Here is a 13,732-nt window from a genome sequence, read left to right as displayed (position 1 = left end):
AAGGAGGCTAGCCGGGTGGGGGCCATGGGGACTCAGCTTAACTGCTGTCTGCCTGCTTCTCTTTGATTTGATGGCCTTTATTCCTTCTAATTGGATAAAATAGGAAGTCACTGGCAGTCCCGCCTTGCTGGGTTATCCTGATTCTACTCAGACCAGCCAGCAGCCCCAGAGTGCGGATAGAGGGGTGGGGGTTGGGAGAGGAGGGAGGTAAAAAAGAAAGAGAGAGGGGAGAGAGAGAGTCTCTGGATGAGGAGGGGGACGGCAAGGGGAAGAGACTGTGGAGAAGGCAGGAGCCGCAGAGGAAGAAAGTGAATGAGCGCTCAGGAAGGACAAAGAGGAGTGGCTGGTGGGGTGGGGGAGAAGGCAGGGCGGCGAGCGCGGTGACCGCCCCTCCCGGCCGCGCTCTCGCCTCCAGCTCGCTCTGCGATGAGACGGTTCGCTGTGATGCTCGGAGGGCAGGCACCTGCTGCTCTGTGATGATTCAGCCCCTTTCAGCCGCCGCGCTCACACCACAGGATGCTGTTGCTACTGTCTCTGCTGCCGCTCCTGCCGCCGCCGCTGCTGCCGCCGCCGCCGCCGCCGCTGGTCCTGCTCCTGCTTTTACTTCTTCTGCATGACAGTTGCTTTCTCCATCTGAGCAGACCCCAGCTCCAGCTGCTCGAGGTGAGAAACATGCCTTTCAGTCTGGGCTACTGGTTTACTTAACCGACCGCCGCCACATCAGCTCCTGGGTTTCTCCGCTGGCCTCCCGTCTTCCTGACCCAGCCAGGATGGTTTGGAGAAGCATATAAAAGAACTGCAAAAGTGGCCCAGAAACAGCAGTCAAGAATTACAATATACTTTTATTTGGTTGTTGCTAGAGGTTTGTTGTTGTTGTTTTTTTTTTTTTTTTTTGGCCTCCCCTGCCTTCCTCCTGAACTCCTCTTGCTTTTGATAATGGCCTTGGACTTGGACGACTTATCGATTTCTCCCTGTAAGATGCTGTATCATTTGGTTGGGGGGGGCTTTGCATGGTAATGGACAGTGTGAGAGGCCAGGCCTCCTGGAGGTGAGCCGATGGAGATTTATTCCCCAGACATGTCCGAGGGAGCTGCTGAGAGGTCCTCGAGCCCTTCCACTCAGCTGAGTGCAGACCCATCTCTGGACGGGCTTCCGGCAGCCGAAGACATGCCGGAGACCCAGACTGAAGATGGGAGGTCCCCAGGGCTCGTGGGCCTGACTCTTCCCTGCTGCGTCTGCCTGGAAACCGAGCGCCTGAGAGGTTGTCTCAACTCAGAGAAAATCTGCATCGTCCCCATCCTGGCTTGCCTGGTCAGCCTCTGCCTCTGCATCGCTGGCCTCAAGTGGGTGTTTGTGGACAAGATTTTTGAGTATGACTCTCCCACTCACCTTGACCCTGGGGGATTAGGCCAGGATCCTATTATTTCTCTGGATCCAACTGCAGCTTCAGCTGCTGTGTGGGTATCAGCCAAGGCGTACACTTCACCTGTCTCCAGGGCTCAGTCTGAAACTGAGGTTCGAGTTACAGTGCAAGTTGACAATGCCCTTGGGTCCTCCGAGCCTTCGGCGGTCCCCACCCCCAAGAACCGTATCTTCGCTTTTTCTTTCCGGCCGTCCACTGCTCCATCCCTCCCTTCACCCACTCGGAGCCCTGACGTGAGAACACCCAAGGCAGCCACTCAGCCACCATCAACAGAAACTAATCTCCAAACTGCTCCTAAACTTTGTAAGTAGAGAGAGACGGGTGAGGATGTGTAGAGGAGATGGGTGGGCTTGAGGTCATCCGAAGTGTTCTCTAGAGCGTAGAGCGGGGTCCTTGTCTTCTCGGAGTTGAATAGCGGGGTTTGGTTTAAGCGCATCATGTGACTGGGTTGCTCCGGGAGAGATGAGTGAAAAGACCTTACAAACTGCTGGTTAGAACTGATGCTATCACAGCAACTCCCTCTTCCTGGATGGTGAAATCTGGGGTGAGGACCCAGAGCTGCAGCATCTCTGAGCCATGCTTGACTTTCAGTTCCATTCCATTGGTTTCTAACACTTTTTAAGATGAAAACATCAGACCATTATACATACATATATATTTATATATATATATATATGACTTCTGTACAGTGAGTAGGATCCTGATTTTTTTTCCCCATGTAAATTTTCCATTACCTCTCTTCACCTTTCTGTTATCCTTTGCCTTCCAGCCAGCCCAAGTTACCAGTTATCTTTCTCCATCTCTTCTTCTTGTTCCCTAAACCACTTCTCCCCACGTTTGTACTTTAATTGCTTATTCCCAATACCACATGAAGTCTTAGATGTTTACAGCACTCACCTCTTACCAGCAGGTTTCTGTCATGCTCAGATTATAGTATAAGTTGCTGAGCGCTTGTTAGGGGCAGTTTTATTCTGGATCTGGTACAATTCCACATGAAAGGATTTTCCCCAAATTAGGTTTTTTTAACTTTTATTCAAGTATAGTTGATTTTACAATATTGTGTTAATTTCTTCTGTACAGCAAAGTGACTCTGATATATATATATATATACACACACACACACACACACATATATATGTATATGTATATATATTCTTGCCTATTATGATTTGTCCAAATTAGTTTTGTCTTCTGGAATCAAATATTTAAATAGCTTCCTTGACAGTCATTAGAAAGTACAAGATTCATTAGTAAGATAAATCCTTTTTTTTCAGATGCGTCTTTTTTGTCCATAAGACTGCAACAATCCTGTTTAATAATCTGTGAGTGAAGAGAGCCCATGCTCTTAAAACAATACAGAGGAGTCCTACTGCCGTCTGTACTGGGTCGTTGCAATGCTTTATAATGGAAAAGTTGACAAGGATCAAACCATGACTAGTCAGATTGTTTTAAACGTCATTATAGAAGAGAGGCATTTTCTATAGCTTTTTAAAAAGTTTCTAATTTACTTTTGTTTCACTGTCTTATTTTCAGCATTGAAACTGTTTCCTTAGAAAAAAGTAAAAGATCAGAGAATTCTGTTTGAAGACCATGTGTAAAGTCTCTAAAGGAGAGGTGAGGGTAAAGATTCTGTGGTGAAATACCCCTACTGTTTCCCTCTGGATGGTAATGAAGATTAAAAATATCTTTTGCAGACATGTTGTTCAGTATGCAGGAGAGCCATATGTTCTAGAAATGCAGAAAAACTTGATTTGTGCTTGTGATTCAGGCTCATTTCATACACACCAGTTTCAGTGGCAAAGATTTAAAGGAAAAAAAAAAAAAGAGGCTTGCTTTTGAGGTGTAATTAGGGAAGAACCTCCTTTCTGCAGACACTGCTTTGTATCTTTATCAAATCCCTGAAGCATCATTAAAGATCTGACAGCCATCACTGTATTCACCACCTCTTCCCACCTGGCAAAGTGACCGGGAAATAATACCCAGATGAAATGACAGGCTATAAAAAGCAAGTACAGATCCTGCAAAGAGAAGCAGAATTCACCGTGAAGACAAGGTTACTTCTTTTGTCTTTTTATCATTTTCAGCTTCAGTCTTGAATTAAAATGTGCCTGAATCAGTTCAGCTGTTCAGAAAAAGAAAGAAGACCCTTTGAAAAACTCTTTGACTCAATCCTATAATTTTGTCATTGGAGGAAAACAAGCAAACAAAGAAACCTCCAGCACATTTTCCTGATCTAGGACTGTTTTAAAAAGTATCTTGTGATGTTTTGAGAAATTCTTTTCTAAGGTAAATTCTTTTCCTAAGTGTTTTAATAGATTATACATTCCATACAGTTTCTTTTCTTTTTTTTCCAAGGCAGGACATTGATTTTTCTGGCGTTTCTATTGAGTGGAAAAGATTTACTACTGTCTAAAAGCATCGTAGTAGCCAGTTCTGGCCAGATACACAGCTGCAGCACTCTGAGTGCATTGGAGATAAGCCTACAAAAGCTGTCTGGGATGTAGTTTTCTGGAAAGTTAGGGCTAGACAGTTGGTTAACACTTTACCACCTATAGGGTTTGCTGTGTGAGACCCTTAGGGTTCCTTTTTTGAACTAGTGCCTGAAAACAACAAAAACATAAATATCCTAAAAATTATGAGTCTATATTTCTTTTATTTTGGAAAGGCACTGGTCCAGGGAGCTTTGGTTTTAAACACTCTTAAGTGATTGTTTAGCTGTTTTAAAAGCTTGTAACCATTAACTAAAGGACAGCGAAAAAGAAAGAAAGAAAGAAAAGCTTGGCATTAGATAGTCATTTTGCAATCCCTTTCGCGTTTTGCTCTTCTGCTAAGAAACTATCGCTTAGTCACAGAAAGAACGGGGCTTTTCTTTCATCATCCTGCATGCTTTTGACATGCCTGAAGCTGTCACAGCTTATGTTTTAAAAAGACATTATCTGCGCTCTTCCGTGGTCTTAGAACTTGATTCTCTGTTTCTATCTGGCTCAGCATATTCAGTGTATTATGCACAGAGCTGTAGCCTTCAAGGTCATAGTCTGTGGAGGGCTAATTGATTCTTCTTTATCCTGGAGCCGGTGAGAGTAGAACAGAGACAATCCCGGTAATTGTGTCTGCTGTGTTATTTCCCAAACCAATCTACCTATTAGCACATCAGGGTTTTATTCCATAAATACTAGAATTACTCTCTCCCTTACTGACTCTTCTAAAATCAAGACACTCTTTGTCTTTATTATATTAGGCAAAGTGTCACCTTTTAAATAGACTAGAGGTATAGTGACTATGTCAGCTATTTTAAAATGAGCATTTCTTTCATAAGGCAATATAATTGCATGTTCTTACCATCTTCGACAATGCGTACAAGTAAAGAGTAAGCAATCTAATACAAGGCTTGAATTTACTATTCAGACAATACATAAAATATGAAAACATTAAAACAGGTATATGTAATTCTAAAGTTTTTCTGTGTGTGGTTAGTGGTTTCCCACCATAATTACACTATCATGTTAATAGTTTATAGTTTTCATCAAGGCAATTCTGGAACCATTCATTTGCTTCCTTTGCCTGGGCTTTAACATTTTTCTTACCTTTTGTTTATCTGGAAAGATCTGACGCTGGGAGATTGCAAACTTAGATGACTATAAAAAGAGCTGATTAATTAAGTTGTAACCAGGAAACTAGGGTACCATCCTGAAAGAAAATGTATTTCTGAATGGTGCAGCCTGCTTGACAACTGAGTCTTGGGTATAAGAATGTATTAGTATTTTCTGGGACTTCCCTGGTGGCCCAGTGGCTAAGACTCCATGCTCCCAATGCAAGGGGCCTGGGTTCAGCCCCTGCAGGGAACTAGATCGTATATGCTGTAAAAATCCCACATGCCACAACGAAGACTCAATGCAGCTGAATAAATAAATTATGTGTATATATATATATATATATGTGTGTATATATACACACATACACACTCACACACACACACATACACACACACGCAAAGAATGTATTAGTATTTTCATCTTAGGCCAAACTTGTTTTGCTTTTTCTTAACTCTTTGTACTGTTGAGTTTCATGGCACACTGTTGTTACCAGAGTAACAATATGAATTACTACACTATGCAAAATTCAACATGATCAATTGACTATACTATAGGATTTTTCCCCTTCTGTTGAAAAGTGGCATTCACTTTAAGCCCAGTAGACTCTTCTAGTTCCTTGCAACTGTACCTATAGTTGTTCCAGAATGGTGATTCCAGATTTTCTCTGCTTTCACCGTATTCATTGAAAGCCTAAGACATTAAAAACTGGAAGAAATGGGTAGATCCTTGATGTGAGCTAAGTAATTTTATTAATTTACTGATGAGGAAAGCCAGACTCTGAACAGTTTAGTAAAATGAACCCTTTTATTAAAATTCACAAAACTCTGAAAAGTTTAAGGAAACCCTGCTGCTGCTGCTGCTAAGTCGCTTCAGTTGTGTCCGACTCTGTGCAACCCCATAGACAGCAGCCCACCAGGCTCCCCCTATCCGTGGGATTTTCCAGGCAAGAACACTGGAGTGGGGTGCCATTGCCTTCTCCTAGGGAAACCCTAATAGTAGAAAATAGAGCAATGTCCCATCTCCCAGAATTTAATCCCCAACAGTGCTGTTTTCCCCTGTCATTTTTCCCCTGTTCTAGAGGATTAGATGTGAAGAAAAGTGAAAGTCACTCAGTCATGTCTGACTCTTTAGATAAGGGTCTTCCTAACCCGGGTCTCCTGCATTGCAGGCAGATTCTTTACCATCTGAGCCACCATGAAGTCCAAGAGTACTGGAGTGGGTAGCCATTCCCTTCTCCAGGGGATCTTTCCAACCCAGGGATCATATCAGGGGCTCCTGCATTGCAGGGGGATTTTTTAGCATCTGAGCTACCAGGGAAGCCCAAGAGAGTTAGAGCTGGAGACTAAATCTGGTAGTTTAAGTGGCATCTCACTGCTAGTTACAGGACGTACTTCAAGTGGGACCACTGGTCATGTGTATAGAGTTCCCACTTAAAAAATTAAAATTAAATTTTCTTTTCATTCTCTCATTCTGTTCTTACTAAATTTTCGGCAGATATGATCTTTTTTATTTCATCACTCATACAGTATTCAGCTTGCTTTTGAGAAAACAGCTTAGTTTTTCTCAGATGACCTCTTTCCTGACAGGCAGCAGATGGCTATATGGCTCACCTCTTTCCTGAACATCCCAATTTAATTATTTCTCCTTATTCCTTTATGATACCCAGTTTTGCTTCCTTCCTCTCCCTTCTCACACTCCCAATTGTATCTTGAATCTTTCTTATTTTCCTAATTATGCCGTGTTGGCTTTTCTGTGTCAAAATTCTGCTACACTCTGAGATATCAAAGCATTTTCACCTGTCTTTTCTTTCCTATAGAAACTTATTGCATTTTAATACTGAACAATACTTACACATTTTGCAAAAACACATACCAAAAAATGTCTTCATCTGATGAACAACATACTGGTTTGTTACAGCCACCACGGATTCAAAATTTGACCCTTTTCTTTATCTCACCTTCTTCTTTTCCTTTATATTGACATATAAATATACATATCAGCATTTTCGCATTCCCAGAAAATCATGTCCCAGACTATGCATCTCTGTTTGTCTTCCTGCCCTTTAAATAATATCTCATAGTATCCTTTTAAAGCATGAAGGAAGAGAGAATCTGTAGATTGAGAAACAAAGACATTAAAAGGTTATGACTTGTCTGATGTTGAGCTGGAAGCCCCTAAGAACTAGATCTATAACTCTCATCCTGAACTTTCTTCCAGGCCATAAATGATACCATGTCTGCTTTTATGCTTGTTTTTCCATTTTTATTATTGTTGTTATGTTCATGTTTCAGTTTGCTTCTGTTGTTTCCTCTTTATCTTTATTCAGTGAATACATATCAGGCACCTACTATGTGCCAGGCATGATTCTAAATGCATCATATCACCATAAAAACCAATAAAAGCCCTTACCCTCATAAAGCTTATGTTCTAGTGGATTTTTAGAATCGATTAGCACAACTCTGTTTCTTTACTTTGCTGCATAAATACTGAATTCAGTGTTTCTTCTCCTCATTTTCGTTTTATTCACATTTTGACTGCCATTCCTGTTCGCTAGTATTCCTATTTGTGGAACACTGAACACTTAACCAATGATATCATGTATCTTAAAGTGAAACCACTTCTATCTCTGCTACTGGTAACTTTGCCTGATTCCTGTTTAACCTGTATGACATAATTTAACCAAACCATTGACGTGGTCAGGAAGGTGAAATGTGTTTAGCCCTTTTAAGAACACTCTCTTAAAATGGGAAAGTGTGTTAGTTGCTCTTTGAGACCCCATGGGCTGTATTCCTCCAGGCTCCTCTGTCCATGGGATTTCCCAGGCAATTATACTGGAGTGGGTTGCCATTTCCTTCTCCAGAGAGTTTTCCCAACCCAGGGATTGAACCTGTGTCTCCTGTATTGCAGATGGATTCTTTACTGCTAAACCATGAGGAAATCCCTAAGATAGAAAATATTTCCATATTTCCACCATGTAAAGATTGTAAGATTGCTTGTAGCTTCTAGCAACCTGATAGCTGTAAATATTTTTTAATCATATTTTGTATGTATTTTTATGGCTTACTGAACCAAGGGTATTAAAATATTCCCGAGGATTTTTAGTTTCATTGTCCAAAGAAAGGATTGAATCTGTCATTAAGTTGTTTAGTTCTCAAATTGAAGTAAAACTTAGGTTCTTACACCATTCACATGAGTAGGAGTGATCAGTCTTCATTATCTCAAACCTTGTTGCCATCTTTGCTGCAGTGAATTGAACCTAATGTTGTGTATGTATATGCATTCAAAGATTATTTCTGACAAATATAATTGATATTATGTAGTAATAGAATTTTATATATTGGACGTTTGGAGAGATGATCCAAGTGTCTGCTAGAGGGAGGAAATTAAGATCTGGAAAAGTGAAGCAACTCACCCAAAACACTATAGCTAAGTGCTGTCAGTGCTAAGATTAAAACAGAAATAATTCTTGTCTTCTCTACACTCTGCTTTTCTTGTCCAAATTAGTTTTAGCCTTTATATTCAAATAGTATGTATTGCCTTAATTCAAATGAGTGTGCCTTCCTATTTATTATTTAAATACTAACTAGTAAGACTCATCACTCCACTACAGATCTCTTCTTTAAAGAAGACAATTTTCCCTTTCTGATTTTGATCTGTATAGGAAATCAGTTTGGCCATTCCCAAAAACATAAGTATATGGGAGAATTTTTTGCATTTATTTATTTTTAATTGAAGGGTAATTGCTTTACAATATTGTGTGGGTTTCTGCCGTACATCAACATGATTCAGCCATAGGTATACGTATGTCTTCTCCCTCTAAACCTCCCTCCCACCTCCCATCCCATCCCACCCCACTAGGTTGTACGCTTTTGAGCTCCCTGAGTCACACAGAAAATACCCACTGGCTATCTATTTTACATATGGTAATGTATCTGTTTCCATGCTACCCTCAGTTCATCCCACCCTCTCCTTCCCTAACTGTGTCTATAAGTCTGTTTTCTATGTCTGTGTCTTTATTGCTGCCCTGCAAATAGCTTCATCAGTACCATCTTTCTAGAGTCCATATATATACATTCATATACAATATTTGTTTTTCTTTTTCGGACAGTTCACTCTGTATAATAGGCTCTAGGTTTAGCCACCTCATTAGAACTGACTCAAATGCATTCCTTTTATGGCTGAGTAATATTCCATTGTATGTGTATACCACAGCTTCTTTATCCATTCATCTGTCAACAGACAACTAAGTTGCTTCCACGTCCTAACTATTGTAAATAGTGCTGCAGTGACTGTTGGGGTACATGTGCCTTGAACAGCTATGGCTTTCTCACAGTATGTGCCCAGTAGTGGGATTGTTGGGTCATATGGTAGTTTTGGGGTTTCCCTGGTGGCTCAGAGGTTAAAGTGTCTGCCTGCCATGCGGGAGACCCAGGTTCAATCCCTGGGTCAGGAAGATCGCCTGGAGGAGGAAATGGCAACCCACTCCAGTACTCTTGCCTGGAGAATCCCATGGAGGGAGGAGCCTGGTGGGCTACAGTCCATGGAGTCACAAAGAGTCGGACGCGACTGAGCGACTTCACTATACACTGTACTGTACTATGGTAGGTTTATTCCTAGTTTCTTAAGGAAACTCCGTACTGTTCTCCATAGTGGCTGTATCAATTTACATTCCTACCACGAGTACACGAGGGTTCCCTTTTCTCCACAAGCTCTCCAGCATTTATTGTTTGTAGATTTTTGATGATGGCCATCCTGACCAGTGTGAGGTGATACATCATTGTAGTTTTGATTTGCATTTCTCTCATAATGAGTGATGTTGAGCATCTTTTCATGTATTTATTAACCATCTGTATGTCTTCTTTGGAGAATTCTCTGTTTAGGTCTTTGGCCCACTTTTTGATTGGGTTATTTGTTTTTCTGGTACTGAGCTGCATGAGCTGCTATATATTTTGGAGATTAATCCTTTGTCAGTTGTTTCATTTACTATTATTTTCTCCCATTCTGAGGATTGTCTTTTCACCTTGTTTATAGTTTTCTCTTTGGATTGCTTTTCTTAAAAAACTTTTAAGTTAAATTAGGTCCCATTTGTTTATTTTTGTTTTTATTTCCTTTACTGTAGGAGATGGGTCATAGAGAATCTTGCTGTCATTTATGTCAAAGAGTGTAATGACTATGTTTTCCTCTAAGAGTTTTATAGTTTCTGGTTTTACATTTAGGTCTTTAATCCATTTTGAGTTTATCTTTGTGTATGGTATTAGGAAGTGTTCTAATTTCATTCTTTTACATGTAGCTGTCCAGTTTTCCCAGCACCAATTATTGAAGAGACTGTCTTTTCCCCATGGTATATTCTTACCTCCTTTGTCAAAGATACAGTGCCCACTGGTGTGTTTATCTCTAAGTTTTCTATCTTCTTCCTTTGGTCTAGATATGGGAGAATTTTTTAACAATCAAAGCCAACCCGACTGAAGTGTGCTCCTTATTTGGAAAGAATTTCGTATCTTCTTAATAGAATATTCAGTCAGTGACATTGTTGAGGGACGCTCCTAGCAGGTTATTAAATATGTTTATTACTGATGTCTTTTACAGCTTTGATTTTTGTCTTGCCCTAGGCCTTAGCTGTCTAGTTGGGAATTTTTGAAAATTTTTTATTTTATATTGGGGCATAGTTGATTAACAATGTTGTGTTAGTTTCAGGAGTATAGCAAAGTGATTCATTTATATGTATATGTGTATCTCTTCTTTTTAAAATTATTTTCCTGCTTAGATTATTACAGAATATTGAGCAGAGTTCTCTGTGCTGTATAGTAGGTGCTTATTGATTATCTGTTTTAAGTATAGTAGTGTGTCAGTGCCAAATTCCCACTCTATGCCTCCATCTCCCCTTTCCCCTCTGGTTACCATACATTTCTTCTCTATGGCTGTGAGGAAGAGACCAAAATTTTAATCCCATGTGCCATTCCTCATAGGCTTGAGCAAGTTAGATCATCTGTCTGAATCTGTTTCCTCATTTATTCGTGAGAACAGTAGTGTGCTTCTCTTGGGGATGTTTGGGGGAATCAGTGACTTAGTGGAAAACAGAAAGAAGTCCTAGGCCTAAGATACAGTAAATATGAAACCAATACCAATTTTTTCTCTCTCATTCTACTTAGACTCCTTTCTTCACTTTATTCTTTTCCCCTTTTGATCTTGAACATATAGTTTTATAACAAAATCTGGAGAATAAGTTTGGGAGTCTGGGAAAGCTTATAAAAAACTTAGAAGATGAGAGTTGAAGAAGCATCATGGTGCTGTGGAAACTGTACTGGAAACTTGTCATCAAATCCCAGTTGTACCATTCATAAGCTGTATGACCTCAAGAAAATTACATCACCATTTGAGATTCAGTTTTTACATCAGAACAAATTGGAATGTTAATCCCTTAAATGCTCGTAAGATTGTGTTGAGGGCTACATAAATTACTCTATGGTAAAAAATACTAGGATATTAGGACAAGACTTAAGAAATATTAACTTCCTTCCTCTCTCTAGCACCATTCATATAAACACTATCTACATGTGTTAACATTCCTAGGAGTAACTTGTAGAGAGTCTTAACAGATGGATTAATTTGTTATGTCTTAGAATGAATAGAACTTTACTGATTTCTTGAACTCTAGTATCATAAAAGAGTGATTTTCCCCCATAAAAACTGTTAGGGTACATAGATTGATTCTTTTTGAGTAATGTCAAAAAGTCACATTGTGAGGGACTTTCTTACAGGGAGAATGATAAGGAGTTTCTTGCAAGAGAAAAAGAGACAGGTAGTAACTAAAGTTGTTTTTGTCAAGAAAGTACCTTCTAGGGAAGGTCAGCGTAGTGAACAGGAATTTATACGGTGTAAGTATGGTGCCTGGGAGGAGCTGGACCCAAAGGATCATGGATCTTTATTTATCTGACTGGAAATGATGTTCACCAAATGTTTTTCATTGTTCCAAACTGGAATTTCTGGACCCCCAAAAGATAGCAATTCAGCTGTTCTCAGCATTTTTGCAAAACCCATAAAAAATAATAATTTATGTAGAATAATTTTGGTGGTGTCTGGTGGTGGTTTAGTCACTAAGTCGTGTCCAACTCTTGCAACACCATGGACTGTAGCCCACCAGACTCCCCTGTCCATGGGGTTCTCCTAATTTTACAGGAGCCAAATCAAACATAGCAGTTGTTTTAATTTGGTTAAAATTATAACATAAACATATATATGAATTCTACAAATAATATGTGTGTTTCATCTGTGCCCATAATATCCTGAGTAAAAGGAGAATTGATTTGATGGTTACCTAATAACTAAAATTTGGTACATAAAATCACTTAAAGTGTAGAGGAACAGGTTGTTTATCAATAAGTTTCAAAACACAAATAAAATCAAAACTCTAGCCCTGTATCTAAATGCTAGAGGCTTGTAAAACCTAAAAGAAGCAAAAAAAAAAAAAATTGTTACAGCAGCAGAGGATAATTATATCTTAAATATATCCTAGAGATTCTGCTACAGTGAACTTAAAATGAAATCTTATTAGCTGAGATATTGGTCCCTGTACTACAAAAAGAAAACAATAAGGAATTCTGGATGCACTTAAGGGCCTTTGATATTTTTGTACATCTAATGATCTTTCTTGCATAGAGATGTAATTTTAAGAGCTTGTCACTTACCAACATGTATAATAATCAGCACAGTATATGTGTTTTCATTTATTCTTTACTGTAGAACCAGAAACATGGGAAAACTTTTGTGTGTTGGTCATTTTGATTCTTATCTATTCTTGTATGATTGATTTGCTGCAGAAATTGAACTCTGAATCAATATTGGAGCAGTGAGGCCACCACTTTTAAGGGGAAAAATACTTGATAACATACTAGGGCAGAGGCTTTTCTGACAGTGCAGTGGAAATAAGCTGATAGATCCAATGAAATTTGATGAATTATCATGGAAAGCTTCCTACGATAAAGCATTTTTTATTTTGCATCACAAAGATGGTGTGACAAGATGAGACTTGATTTACTGTAATTTTCAGTGATATGCACTTGAGTGTTTGAATTGCCTTCTTTGAGGTACTGCTGTCCCAGCCAAAGGGGAAATTTATGAGCTCTGTTTTAATCAAAAGTTACTATGAAATTTAATACTGAAGTAACTCGCTACTTTAAAAAAGCGTCTTCCAAACTCATTTTATTTTAAAAATTTGTTATTTAAAATTAAAGCAAATGTCCATTTATTCATATGCATTTGAAAATGGCAACCACATTGAAGACAAAGATGGTGGCCACGAAGGAAACGCAATTAACAGGCAAGCAAATGACACCAGAAGTTTCGAGTTACAAGCTTTGCTATCTGTGTTGGTATCCCAGTTCAGTTCAGTTCAGTCACTCAGTCATGTCCAGCTCTTTGCGACCCCGTGGACTGCAGCATGCCAGGCCTCCCTGTCCATCACCAGCTCCCAGAGCTTGTTCGAACTCATGTCCATTGAGCTGGTGATGCTATCCAACCATCTCATCCTCTGTCATCCCCTTCTCCTCCCTCCTTCAATCTTTCCCACCATCAGGGTCTTTTCTAATGAGTCAGTTCTTCACATCAGATTGCCAAAGTATTGGAGTTTCAGCTTCAGCATCCATCCTTCCAATGAATATTCAGGACTGGTTGGATCTCCTTGCAGTCCAAGGGACTCTCAAGAGTTTTCTCCAACACC

General features: G+C 39.7%; 1 protein-coding gene across 1 annotated transcript in view; it reads left to right on the top strand.

Annotated features, from left to right (window-relative positions):
• Positions 1-628: 628 nt before the first annotated feature.
• Positions 629-13,732, top strand: part of LOC104987744 (pro-neuregulin-3, membrane-bound isoform-like) — a 104,091-nt gene continuing 90,987 nt past the window's right edge. Inside the window, exon 1 of the mRNA XM_010838801.1 lies at positions 629-1,726. Coding sequence (XP_010837103.1) covers positions 1,057-1,726 — 670 coding nt within the window. The 5' untranslated portion in view covers positions 629-1,056. The remainder of the gene's footprint in view (positions 1,727-13,732) is intronic.

The sequence above is a fragment of the Bison bison genome, unplaced genomic scaffold (genome assembly GCF_000754665.1).
Source record: "Bison bison bison isolate TAMUID 2011002044 unplaced genomic scaffold, Bison_UMD1.0 scf7180017864105, whole genome shotgun sequence".
Taxonomy (NCBI): Eukaryota; Metazoa; Chordata; class Mammalia; order Artiodactyla; family Bovidae; genus Bison; species Bison bison.
Note: the sequence above shows the minus strand (reverse complement) of the source record. Positions and strands in the feature narration are given on the sequence as shown.